The sequence below is a fragment of the Camelus dromedarius genome, chromosome 11 (assembly GCF_036321535.1).
Source record: "Camelus dromedarius isolate mCamDro1 chromosome 11, mCamDro1.pat, whole genome shotgun sequence".
In the NCBI taxonomy this organism is placed as follows: domain Eukaryota; kingdom Metazoa; phylum Chordata; class Mammalia; order Artiodactyla; family Camelidae; genus Camelus; species Camelus dromedarius.
In genome coordinates this window covers 52,455,743-52,468,757 of record NC_087446.1, presented here as the reverse complement: position 1 = coordinate 52,468,757, position 13,015 = coordinate 52,455,743, and the positions used below count along the sequence as shown (strand labels likewise).

At 40.8% G+C, this 13,015-nt stretch overlaps 1 protein-coding gene across 4 annotated transcripts in view; it reads left to right on the top strand.

Moving 5' to 3' along the window:
* Positions 1 to 12,672, top strand: part of SENP1 (SUMO specific peptidase 1) — a 46,473-nt gene extending 33,801 nt beyond the window's left edge. For all 4 annotated transcript variants that reach the window (XM_031462680.2, XM_031462679.2, XM_031462678.2 and 1 more), the window contains 5 exons: positions 6,785 to 6,988; positions 7,871 to 7,950; positions 8,886 to 8,970; positions 9,492 to 9,587; positions 10,523 to 12,672. In XM_031462680.2, the coding sequence (XP_031318540.1) occupies positions 6,785 to 6,988; positions 7,871 to 7,950; positions 8,886 to 8,970; positions 9,492 to 9,587; positions 10,523 to 10,585 (528 nt within the window). In that variant the 3' untranslated portion in view covers positions 10,586 to 12,672. The remainder of the gene's footprint in view (positions 1 to 6,784; positions 6,989 to 7,870; positions 7,951 to 8,885; positions 8,971 to 9,491; positions 9,588 to 10,522) is intronic.
* The last annotated feature ends 343 nt before the right edge of the window (positions 12,673 to 13,015 follow it).

The window sequence follows — 13,015 nt, the reverse complement described above, 5'->3', positions numbered from 1 at the left end:
CTGAGGAGAGGACTTTGGGCTTTGTGTTTCTCTTTATGGCCTAATGATTCTGCTTCTTAGAGGGCCTAAAAATTGTTTTATAAAGTATCAGATAAATTTATAAATACATGGAAATTATTTAGGCATGTAAATAAATGAATCTGACTTCTGCTTTTGGTCATGATAGAATAAACTGGATCAGATTTACTCCTTCAACTTAACTAAAATCTAGATATACATGAAGCAACAATTTTCAGGCATTGGATAATAGTGATTCCTCACAGGAGGGAAAAGAAAAGTATGAGCCTATGATTTTCCCAGCTTACTAGGGTGATATGTTGAGGGTAAAGAGCTGGTAAAACCTGGCAGTGCCTGGCAGTCTTGGAGATTGGAGGAGACAGCGTTCAGAGTTCAGGGAGGCCAAAGTAGCTACGGTTTGTGAGGTAAATCCTGAAGGGGAGGTTCCTGCACAAAGGGAAAGCTCCAGAGATGTGCAGAGGGCCCCCTGCAAATCTTTGGCTGAGTACTGATCTGTACATATATGGGAAGGAACCACCCAGAGGCTGGGGAAAGAACCACCAGAAAGAAGGAATCAGAGCAAGCCTGAGAGCTAACACAGGTGCCAAGAATTGTTCGTGTCCCAACCAGCTAGAGTAGAAAAGCCTTGGGGTGTTGAATAGAGTCCTCAGTAGGCCATTGCCTCAGGAATGGAGCCAAACTGGCCCTAGAATAAGGCTGCTGTGGACCCATGGTAACAAGCTTAAATATGAGTCTTAAAAGCTTGAAACTGATCTAAGTAACTATATTACAGAACAAAGCCCAACAATATTTAAAGGAATACAGCAAATTCTAGTAACAACAAAACCCAACAACAATGTGAAATTCACAATTTCTAGCATCCATTTAAAAATTCCTGGGCATGCAAAGTGACAGGAACATATAACAAGGGAAAAAAAAAAAAAAAACAACAATCACTATGGAAACACTCAGAAGAGACAAAATGACAGAATTAGCCAACAAAGATATTAAAACATAAACATATTCTATATGTTCAGGAAAGTAGAGGAAAATGGACATTATGAGGAAAGAAATGGCAGATATAAAGAAAAGATCCAAATTGAACTTCTAGAGATGAAAAATACAGTATCTGAAATAAAAAATACATGAGATCCGATTAATAGTAGATCAGACTCAGTGGAAGGAAAAATTAGTGAACATGAGGATACAGCAATAGGACCCATCCAAATGAAACAGGAAAAAGATGGCTAGAGCTTCAGTGAGCTCTGGGACAGTGTCAGGCAGTCTAAGCACGTAATTGGAGTCCCAGGAGGAAAGGTGGGGTGTCGGTGGTATTAGGAAAAATGTTTAAAGAAATAATGGTTAAAGATTTTCCAAATTTGGGAACATTATACTGACAGAGCTAAGAAATTCAGCATACCCCAAGTAGAAGAAACAACCTACTGAAATGTATAATAATCAAATTGCTGAAAAACATTGATAAAGAGAAAAATAATAAAAGCAGAGGAAAAGGAACACCTTATATACAGAGGAACGAAGATCTGTCAGAAACCATGAAGGCCAGAATACAATGTAGCTACATCTTTTAAAGTACTACGGGGGAAAAAAAAAGTTGTCAACCTAAATTCTATATCAACAAATATATCTTCAAAAACTAAGGCTAACTGTGCTTCAATTTAAAAAAAGGGAAAAATAAACTAAGGCTATACTTTTTTAGGCAAATACTGAGAGAATTCATCATGGGCAGACCTATATGATAAATATTAAAGGATTTTTTTCAGGTAGAAGAAAAATATAAGGTGAAAGTTTGAATCTACACATAGGAATGAAGAGCAGGGGAAATGCTCTCATTTTTTAATATCTCTGAAAGACAGTTAAAGACAGTTGACTAGTTAAAGCAAAAATAAAACAACATACTGTGGGATTTATAACATGTTGAAGTAAAATGTATGACAGTCATAACACAAAGGAGGGGGGAAGCGGAAGCACGTTCTTGTCTAAGATGCTTGCACAGTACATGAAGTGGTATAATGTTATGTGAAGAGAAACTATGGCACATTAAAGACATGTATTATACCTCCTAGAGCAACCAGTTAAAAATAAAAACAAAAAAACAAAGAGGCATAGTTAATAAGCCAGTAATGGAGAGAAAATAGAATTAAAAAATGCTCAACCCAAAGAAAGGCAGGAAAAGAAGAGGGATACAAAGAACAGATGGGGCAAATAGAAAAAAAAAAAAAAAAGGCAACATGGTAGATTTAACCCAGCCATCTCAATAATCATATTAAATGTAGATAATCTAACCTATCATGCCCAATAGAAATATAATGTGAGCCACGTATGTAATTTTAAGTTTTCTAGTAGTCACATTAAAAATTAAAGGGTAAAATTAATTTTTATAGTATGTTTTATTTAACCCAATATATACAAAATGTTATTTTGGCATGTAATAAGTATTAAAATATTATTAATGATCTATTTTAACTTCTCTTTAAAATATATGCATTTTACACTTATAACACAATTTGTATTAGTTGTATTTCTAGTGCTCAACAGTCACATTTGGCCAGTGGCTACCATATTGGACAGTGTAAGTTAAACATCCCGTTAAAAGGCAGAGATTGGCAGATAAGTTTAAAAAAATCTGTCTACAAGAAACCTATTTTAAATGTGAATACAGGTAGATTAAAAATAAAAGGATAGAAAAAATATACCATGCAAATACTAAATAAAAGACAGATTAAGTAACAGTATTAATACCGCACCAAGTAGATTTAAGAGCAAGAAATATTACCAGTGATAGACATTTCATGGTGTTAAAGGGGTAGGTGAACCAAGAGGATTAACAGCCTAGATATGTGCACACCTAATACCAGGACTTCAAAATACATGAAGCGAAACCTGAAAAATCTGGAAGGGAAAACAGATCTATAACTACTGTTGGAGATTTCAGCACCTCTCTCTCAATAATTAATTGTTTTCAAGGAGAAGTTAAATCAAAGTGTTTCTCAGTGAGAGAGGAAACAGCTTAACAAAACCTTAAATCCAACTAGACAAACCTAGCACAGGGAATCAGTTTTCCTTTCAAAATAAGAACGGGTTGGGGAGGGAATTAGACAAAATGAGATAAATTAGTTAAGTGAATATGATGGGTCTGCCGTATGCTGTGTACTCTTACATGTGGAATAAAATGATCAGAATGGAAGTTATAGTGTTTCTAACATGACTCATTGGAAGATTCCACATCATTATAGTTTACCTCTTTAAAGTGTTTCTTACTGGCACTAGTCCTTTTGATAAACCAGGGATTTATGTGGAGGTCACAGGGAGAAAAGTAATTACAGTTGTCATGATTCTGTAAAAGTAGGTTTTGCCTGCCTGTCTTTCTCTAAAACTTTGGCATTAATTCTAATAATTTGTTACTTGAATTTGCTTGTGAGAAAAATCCTGGGCACAGTGATGGGTGAAGTAACATAGTTTATCTGAAGTCGGTCTTCTTGGTTTCTTTAATATTATTAGATGAGGTCTTAGAAGTGAGTGACCTTTTGACTCATAATATTCAGGTGCTGTTGCTTGGTTAGTCTTTTGGGTTTTGTGGTTGATAAAGAGAGATCAAATTTAGAAATCAGAATGAGGATGTAGAGGGGAAAATTAAGAGAAGAAAAGTAGGAAAAACAGCTTTTTTCCCCTAAAACTTGTCTTGGTCTCTGCTCAGGAGCAGTCATGCTCAGGACTTTTAGAACATTTTTCTCCTAAGCCAGTTACAAGGGTTCAGAATGTGAAGTTGGGGAGGGTTAAAAGTCAGGACTTTACTGTTAGTGAAATGATTTACTTCTAAACGCACGAGAAAACATAGTTTGGCTGGTTTACTGCATGAGAAGGAAGATTCAAATAGCAATAGTCATTTATATCATTGTGGTAACATACAGGAAAAGGATTGAGTCCTTAGTTTGAAAACATTGTGGGCTTTTCTTTTAAAGAGAAGCTTTTTTCAGCTTCGGCCTGGCAGCTCTTCAAATAAAATCACAAAGGAACAAGACACTATAAACAACCATTCCACCCCCAAACAGGGCTGCATAGACAAGCAGGCGCTCATGGCCAAGGCTGTGAAGGCAGCAGGAAGGGCAGCTCCTTAGGCACCGGGAGCCGCGGTGAGCAGAGGCAAGCATGGGCCCCAGCAGGAGCGATGAGTGCAAGGCAAGCAGTGGGCACAGAGCTGCTTTACTACTCTTAGCCCCTCCTCCAAAGGGGGTTCAAGGTTCTCTGGCGCTAAGAGTCCTGTGTGCAGAAAGGCTCTCACCACGCAAGGGGAGGGACCCTTGTCTTCACAGAATGCAAGCAAATGTCCTGACTGTCACTGCTTCTCTTTCAGCTTGAGCACTGAGATCCCATCTCTCATTTCTTTCTTTCTTTTTTTTTTTTCATCTTTAGCCCTCCTCTGTGAAATGATGTGTAGGCTTCTTTTTGTTCTCCTAACTCCTAGCTTTTTTTTTTTTTTTTTTTTTTTTTGGTGTGATTGTGTCTTGGCTAAACTATGGCACTTTCCCTCCTTTGGACAGAGTAATAGCTGAAAAACTGAGGAGGGAAATTTGGATTTAGATTCTGCCTCAGATGTCAGATTACACATCCTCAGCTAATGGGAGGGAACATTGAGGCCACCGAGCTCCCACCTACTGTGATACAAGGAAAGTGAAAAAGAACCCAGATCTCTCCCTAGAGCTAGTTAGTAAGCTGACTTTGGAGGAAGCCATTTATTTCCCTCTCAGTGGAAAGACCTTGGCTGGAGGCAGAACTAAAGCAATGGAAGAGGGATTCTCAGTGTGGTGTCCTGACCACTAGGTCTCTGTTCCTGTTCAGCTGGGTTGGTCTTCAGCTTTGTAGTCCACTCTCTCAAAATAATAAAATAAGAAACCAAACAACAGAGGCTGAGTAGGTCCGGCTAAACTTAGTTGGTATTTGGAACTCTTTCCTCCTGGAAAGTAGGATAGCCCGGTGTAGCACGATACTCACTTAGCTCATGCTTTTTACTTCAAGGTGATGATCCCAAAGGTGATAGAGCCCCTGATGGGCACCTGCAGGAGCTAGATCTCCATAGCTTTCACGTGCCTGGCTGTCCTTACCTCTCTGCAGTTCCTTCCACCTCCACCCTAAGTCCTTTTTGCCTGTCGTAATATACAACTTGTCTGCCCCATGAAGGGTTTGGCGTATGGTGACTGACAGCTTGTCTGCCTGTTCCCTTCACTGCTCGGATTAAAGGGTTTTGCCTCATAATGTGGCTAATATTACGGGATAGAGTCCCAGAGGAACCAGTCCCTTCTTGCTGATTTTCTCTCACTGCAGAATGTAGTTTATAGCCTAGAAATCTGTCCTTCTGGGCAGATGCTCCTGCATCCCTGGCTGCCTTCACAAGTCTAGAAGCATCCTTTAGCACCATTATTCTTGGTAGCAGTTAGATTGAAAACTGGGATTTGAGATAATTCTAATTGTGTCTTGATTGATCATCACTCGTCCCTATTGGGCATCACACGAGGCAGAGGATTAGCCACAGCCTGAGCCCTCTGGGCCTGTTACTCAGCCTTCAGAGATGCAGGCAGAACAGTGTCTTTCTTTAGCCCTCGCTTTCCCCGCCGCCACCTTCACAGCTCTGCCTCATGGTGAGCGTGGTTTCCCTGCAGCTGCCTAGGCAGCCTCATCTGTAGGCCCTTTCTCTAGTCTAGACCATGCTCCGGTGTGTTCCTGGCCGTGTTCCCTGCCGCCTGCCCAGCATGTAGTTGCCTACTGTTGAGCAGTAGCTCACTGCTCTGGCATCCTAGTGTGTAAATATTTGTCAAAGGACGGGGGCGTTTTCCCAGTCCCCAAAAAGCATTCTGAAAAATGTGCCTGTTTTCTTAGTCATATTTCCAAGCTGTGGATCAGTTAGCCCATTCATTCCTTGCAGTTGACACACACTGGCCTGACCTCAGCTGGCCACATAAAGTAAGTATGCAGTAACTTCCGGCACAGTAACTTTCAAGCTTTAGTACCAAGGAGTCCTGGACCTAAAGGAATGATGGACGACAGTCACTATTAGAGAACACATAGTTTCATTAACATGTCTCCCGTATTAAGCATTTGAATTTCTTTCACTTATACTTGATATTGAAGGCATAAATGGAACTGACAAAAATGAGAAAGCTAAGCATATAGATTCTGGGGGAGAGCTTTACTGTTCATGTTTGTGATTTTGCTTTCAGGTCTCATCGTCTGCCTCTGTAAAGGAGACATTGCTGAGCTACAATCAGTTTAGAGATGTGTTTCCATTATGGATGATGGTTTATCTTGTCACTCAGTTCTACCTGAGACTGAAACAGTTTGCTTCTGCTAGGTGACTTGTTAGGCTGAAAATGCATTCTTTAGTCATGAAGAAGAGTTCTCTATCTTTGTGCAAAATCAATAGACCTACCTAGAAGGACTGAACTGCTGATCTTAGCTTTATTAACACTAGACTCTGAGCTCAGGATTTATTTAAATTTCTTACAGTCCCAGTAGATTAAAGGGACTGCTAATGTGCCCTATTAAACTGCTTGTACTCCTGCCTTTCCCTTTCTCCGAATGTCACCTTGTAGCACCCCTTCCTCCTCAGTCTCCAGTTTTTTAACCTAATCTTCAGTCTTCTGCAGGTCTGGCCAACTTCTGCCTGTATGAATCCTGAACCATGTATATATAAGTACCCACACTTCCTTCATCCAACACAACTATTTTGAAAGGCCAGAGTATCTATTTTAATACATGTACTTTCTTCCCATAGATCATCAATTTCTACATGAATATGCTGATGGAGCGAAGTAAAGAGAAGGGGTTACCAAGTGTGCACGCATTTAATACCTTTTTTTTCACTAAGTTAAAAACTGCTGGTTATCAAGCAGTGAAACGTTGGACGAAGAAAGTGGATGTATTTTCTGTTGACATTCTTTTGGTGCCCATTCACCTAGGAGTGCACTGGTGTCTTGCTGTGAGTACCTCTTTTATGTTTGATAAAATTTAAAAGAAATCTATGTAATTGTTGAGCACACAGACAGTAGTGAATATTATTTCTGCATTTTCACTAGGTGACTGAGAGAAAGAGTAGCATTTAGTTGTCTAAAAATTGGATAGATCAGTGAATTCCCTGTCAAGAGTGGGAGATACTTAGACTTTGAAGAAAGTTGTGGAATTTCCTTTTCTGGAAATATTTTAAAAGGGAGTTATAAGTCAAAGCAGCCTCAGGGCAAAGCATGAGGAGAAAAAGTGACTTCTTAATGATGCTGCCAGCTCATATTCTGCGACTGTCATTTTCTGCGACTGTCATTTTCTGCCTAATCTTGATTTGCCTTCCATAGTTGGTAATTTAATATTTTTTGACTATGAGAACATGGATACATTAGCTTAATATATTAATAATAGTATAAGTGTTGTTCCATAATTTGTTTTGAATTACATTTGAAAAGCTTTATAAAGCCAAAATAAAATTCTCCAGGTAAAGAAACCAAACCCAGAATCTTTTACCATCTTTCTAAAGTTTTGTGGAAATGATTTCACTCAGCTTACATTCTCTCAAGAGCATGTTGTGTCTTCAGCGTTGCCCACACTGCAGATGGAGGCCCTGAATTCTGGGAAAAGGTTTCAGGGCAGTGACTGGGGCCAGCAGTCAATCAGCCTCCTTTATAGTTCTAAGTAAATAATCCCCCTGTTCTTCTTTCCCCTGCTGATGAAGCATGGTATAATCCAGAGTTCCCATCACACACGTCATGATTTCACAGGAAATCTGGCAGAGGGTTCCAAGTTCCAGGGGAGGGAAAGCTGAGAAACCAGTTTTCTTCACTTCATAAACACAGATTTTTTTTTTTATTTCCAGGTTGTGGACTTTAGAAAGAAGAATATTACCTATTACGACTCTATGGGTGGGATAAATAATGAAGCCTGCAGGATCCTCTTGTAAGTAGGGAGTTGGGAAGAGAAGAGTTCGGTGTTGGGTATATGCTGTGCTTTTACAGCTACTGAACTCAGTTCTCTGATACTTTCAGTGGAGTGATTAATAAAGGAAAGCTTTATATTGAGTAAGAATGGATATTTTCCATCCAAGTAAGTAAAGTTTAATAATAATATAATAATACCAAAAATATGCCCTAATGGGGGTAATTACTGTCTCGGTGCACCAAGGTCTAGAGTGGGTATATACATAGAGATGTGGGTATTTACATAGAGATACGGAAACTACTTAGAAATCATCTACTCCAACCTCCTAATTTTTCAGATGAAGAAATCAAGACCCACAGAGGTGACTCTGATTTGCTCAGCTTCTACTAGCTAGTGGCTCAACTGGGAACCAGAATGCAAATGTCTTTATATCCCATGTGTTGCTCTTTCTGAAATGTACACTCCTCACTGTACCACTCTAGTGGCCAGGAGGAGGTAGGTTCCAGAAAGGTGAGCAGTTTGCACGTAAGAAGAGTGCTCTGTATGAGGTGAGCACTCAACAAATTGTTGATTTGGATTGAATTTTCACACAGGAGAATCGAGACTATAAATAAATAAATACTTTGATATTGCTAGAGAAACATTTTTCTTCCATTAGGTTGAGTTCTAAAGGACCATATAAACGAAGGGAAAGAATCAAAACTCATTCCTCAGGAGGGACAGTAGGTAGAAGGAGCCCAGGTATCAGAGACAGAGGTCATGTTTCTCTTGGATTGACAGGGCGGGTGTGAACTGTGGAGGTTCCAAAGGAAGCCTGGCAGTCCAAAGATCCCCTGCCCAGCAGTATATACTGTTTTTCTTATAAGTGCAGTAAGGATTGTCAGCCCCATTCTTTGAGCGCAGCTGTCATTAGTGCTGCCCAAGCTCATCTCATTCTTTCCCAATACCTTCAGGCAATACCTAAAGCAAGAAAGCATTGACAAGAAAAGGAAAGAGTTTGACACCAATGGCTGGCAGCTCTTCAGCAAGAAAAGCCAGGTACATTTCATCCTGATTGGGGGGGATGTCCTGAAATGAGGATATTTGGAAAGAAAAGGCTGTTACTCCTACCCCAGGGACCTTCTGTCTCAGTGTCCAGCCTGACCTCAGCTTGGTTGTTTGGTTCCATGGGGAAGACAGAGTAAGCTGTCTGTGGGAAAACTAGGGGTGCATTTCTTATGAAGAACTAGGTTTTCTAAATGCCAAGCTGTTTTGCTAAGCTTTTCATTTCTGTGGGAAATGTTTGCAGATTGGCTCTTGTAGGAGGGACCAGTTTTTGCACCCTGGGCTGTCATGGAAGTCTCAGACAGTCTGCTGAATGATTAATATGAAGTACACAGGCCTGACTGAGATGCTGTATTTTTCCCTCTGAGCCCTCTGTTGTTCTGAGATGGGCACCAGGGTCGTCCTTCAAAATTCAAGGAGACCTATAAAATGTGTATCCTTTGGTTCTTACTTATAATCTAATAAAGAAGGAAGCTTAGAAAGATGTCACCTTTTTGTTGTTTTTGGCCTTTCAGGAAATTCCACAGCAGATGAATGGAAGTGACTGTGGCATGTTTGCCTGCAAATATGCTGACTGCATTACCAAAGACAGACCAATCAACTTCACACAGGTGAGCCCTCAGGAAGGAGCTCTGTGAGCACCCTGACTCCAGGCTGCCCGCCTGGATGTCTTTCTCTCCACTTGCTCCGCTTAGGAGGCCTGCTTTAGCCTGTGGCTCGTAACTCGGGTGGTTACTGCCTGTGCCACGTCACAAGAAAGGAGGAGAGTGGTGGGCCACGCCCTGTGTTACCGTACCTCACATACTGTAGTCCAGGAATCCTGGGCAACAGCAGAGCCTTCTCTACTCATCTCCCTCGCCTACCTCAAATCCTGTAAGAAGCAAACTGGGCCAGAACAAGTTTGCTTCAGTTTCCCTTTATTTGGATAGCGGTTGAATTTTGGAACAGGCCACACCTTAATTTCCTGGTGTAATTTCTTGTGCTGCCCTCCTCCCCTGCCCCTCACTTCTCATTGTGATTGTTTATTTCTGTCCACATGATCCTTCAGAGACCAAAGTGGATTAAGACCAGAGATTATGGTTTATTCTGTGTCCTCCACTTAACCCTTTACTTCTGTTTAAGTGAATGGCTTTATCAGATTTTTCCCCCATAGCCTTTGGGTGGAGCTGATTCTTGCGGTTTCCATCACTCTTCCCATAAAAAGTGAGTTTTTTATTTTCAGGCCTCAGATCTCATATCCTCTTAAAAGTTCAGCATAGAGGACTTGATAGACACCATTCTCAAAATTCTTGAAGACATCTGGGTATAGCCTGGAGACTCCTGGTGATGCCCAATAAAACTTCTAAGGTTACAGCAATGGAAAAGAGCAGTAGAGATAGGAATAGAAAAAAGCAACAGAAAGAAAAAATCACTTGTAATCAAGAATGAGCAACTTGAAAGGTTAGAAATTCAGCTGAGACTATTTTAGTTAAAAACCTCAAGAAGGAAAGGAATGTTGGGTCTGCATACAAGAAATGAAAGTAAGGCTGTCTCTGTGTTCCTCCAGCAACACATGCCGTACTTCCGGAAGCGGATGGTCTGGGAGATCCTCCACCGAAAGCTCTTGTGAAGACCGTCTCATCAGCAGACATGGACCTTGTGGGGGACTAGCTCTTTGTTGTCTACAGCTGGAGACCTTGGAAACAGCTGCTCCCAACCCTCTGTTCTTGTTAAGTCCTTGATCCTGGACCAGGCCCTGGAGAGATGCATTCACAAGCACATCTGCCTTTCCTTTTGTATCTCAGATACTATTTTTGCAAAGAAACTTTGGTGCTGTGAAAGGGGTGAGGGACATCCCGAAGCTGAAGAGAGAGACTGCTTTTCACTTCTTCAGTTCTGCCATCTTGTTTTCAAAGGGCTCCAGCCTCTCTCAGTCCCTAGTTAGGGGCCTGAGAGAAGCTTGGAAAGACTCTTGGTTTCATATAAACTCTTGTTGTTAGGCCTTACTAAGAGGTAGGGAAGGATGTGGGCAAAAAGGTAGGGATGAAAACCACCAGCATATACACGCACACATACATACACACAAGATTTTCAAGATGTGTCATCAGGAAAGTGACTGTAAACTGGACTTTGGGGCACCTGCATAAGTCCCTCCCCTAGGACTTTCCTATTTATATGCCCCTTTGTGAAATCCGTCTGCTTCTGTGCAAGGCTGTTCTATCATCTGTAGCTTCGTCCTCTCCTGAGGCACAACACATGAGCCCTAGGTGGATCCCGAAGTGCCAGGCAGTCCTTTCCTTAAAAGCAGAGGTTTGCATGTGCTCACGCACATGGCGGGGAAGACCCACCCAGGGAGCGGTTGAGTGGAGCAACAAGGCACCGCTTCTGCTGCTGCCTGCTTCTGACCAAGAAGAAGAAGGACCTCAGTCTTGAGCATAAAATTCCAGCATTGGATGAATGCAGGTCTAGTTTGGTCTGTGGCTAGCTAGTCTAAATATGTTTCTAACCACAGAAAATTTAATATATATATATATATTTCACAGGGATATGTTTTTGTTTTTTTTTTAAAGGCTGAATGTGTTCACCATTTTAGCCTGTAGATTTATTACCATTTTCCAAATTTAGCTCTAGCACGCACAGTCCCCAGCCTCTATGTGTAGGGTGTTTGTGGACTTCCTAACAGAATATTTTGAGGCCTGGATAAATTTTGGCTTAGGGGTAGAGGTTATAGAGGGAGGCAAGATTTTCAACTGGAAAACGGGTGGAATTTGGACTGATCAACTTGAGTTTGAAAAACTGCTACTCCTTTTGTTCTTCGTAGAATCTCCCCAACCCTCTGAGCGTTCCTCAGGCTAGATAGTGAAATGATCCAATGCCAGTGTCATTTTCTACTTAAGTTCCAAAATAGGAACGTTTTATACTTTTTTCTGTATTGTAATAGGTAGTTTTGTATAAAATCTTTTTCCTCTTCCCTTGTACCTCATCCTTTCCAACATTGTGCTTTCTCCCTGGGCTTATTTGAAAATTTTACTCTGTTTTATACCAAGCTTGTTTAGTACATTTTTCTATGTGTTACCACAGGTTACAATTTGAAAAGAAAACTATTTTTTTTAAATATTCCATTGTTAACTGAATGTTACTGTATCCACTCCAGCAACCAGATGTCCTACCTTTTTCATACTGCCTGCCTTTGGGGGAAGACCATCTTTTCTTTTCTTTGTTTTCTTTCTTTCCTTTCCTTTTCTTTTTTTTTTTCCCCCCTTCTTTCTTTCTTTCTTGCTTTTTTTCCTTTACTTTTTTTTTTTTTTTTTTGGTGTTTTCTATAGGAAATAAATAGCTTTCTATATATGAGTTGCTGGGACTTTTCACATTCTCTTCTGGAAAGCTGTGGCATGCAGGCTCATTGTGAGACTCCTGAACATTTATTCTTGGTACTTAATGTGTTTAAGTGACAACTTGAAAGGTGGCAATATGGTATAGATTTGGACCATGAATCAAAAGACCTGAGTTTTTTCAGGCTCTCTTGCTATTGTCTGGGGGGACTCAGAACATAATGGTTCTCTGTATTTATTGTTTGTGCGTTTAGATGACATCTGTCTTACCTTCCTCACAGACTTTTTGTACAGACCAAAGCAACAAATATTTATTGCCATGTATAGCAGAAAATGAAACATGCAACAAAAGCACTTTGAAAAATATACAAGGAATTGTTAAGCCTGTCTGAACTTGGCCCCCCTTTCTGACCAGTGCAGTTTCCTACAAGGTGAAGTTACTGATCCTGAGACTACCCTGCATGGATGGGCCAAGCTGAGACATGGGTTGTGGTCCAGGGTGGGAACCAGACTCATATCGTGGGGGCTGTTCTTCCCAGAGAGCTGCCCAACAGGAGCAGGACTGGTATCTGGAAACTTCCTTCATTTAGAAGTGGGTCTCGATGATTGGGGGGTGGGGGGAGTAAGACATTCCCGTGTTCCACGGCCAAGGGCATGTCACCGAAACCTCGTTTAACCTGCTTCACACGGAAGCTTACTGCTTTCCTTTTCTCCGATGTCCCCTCCCC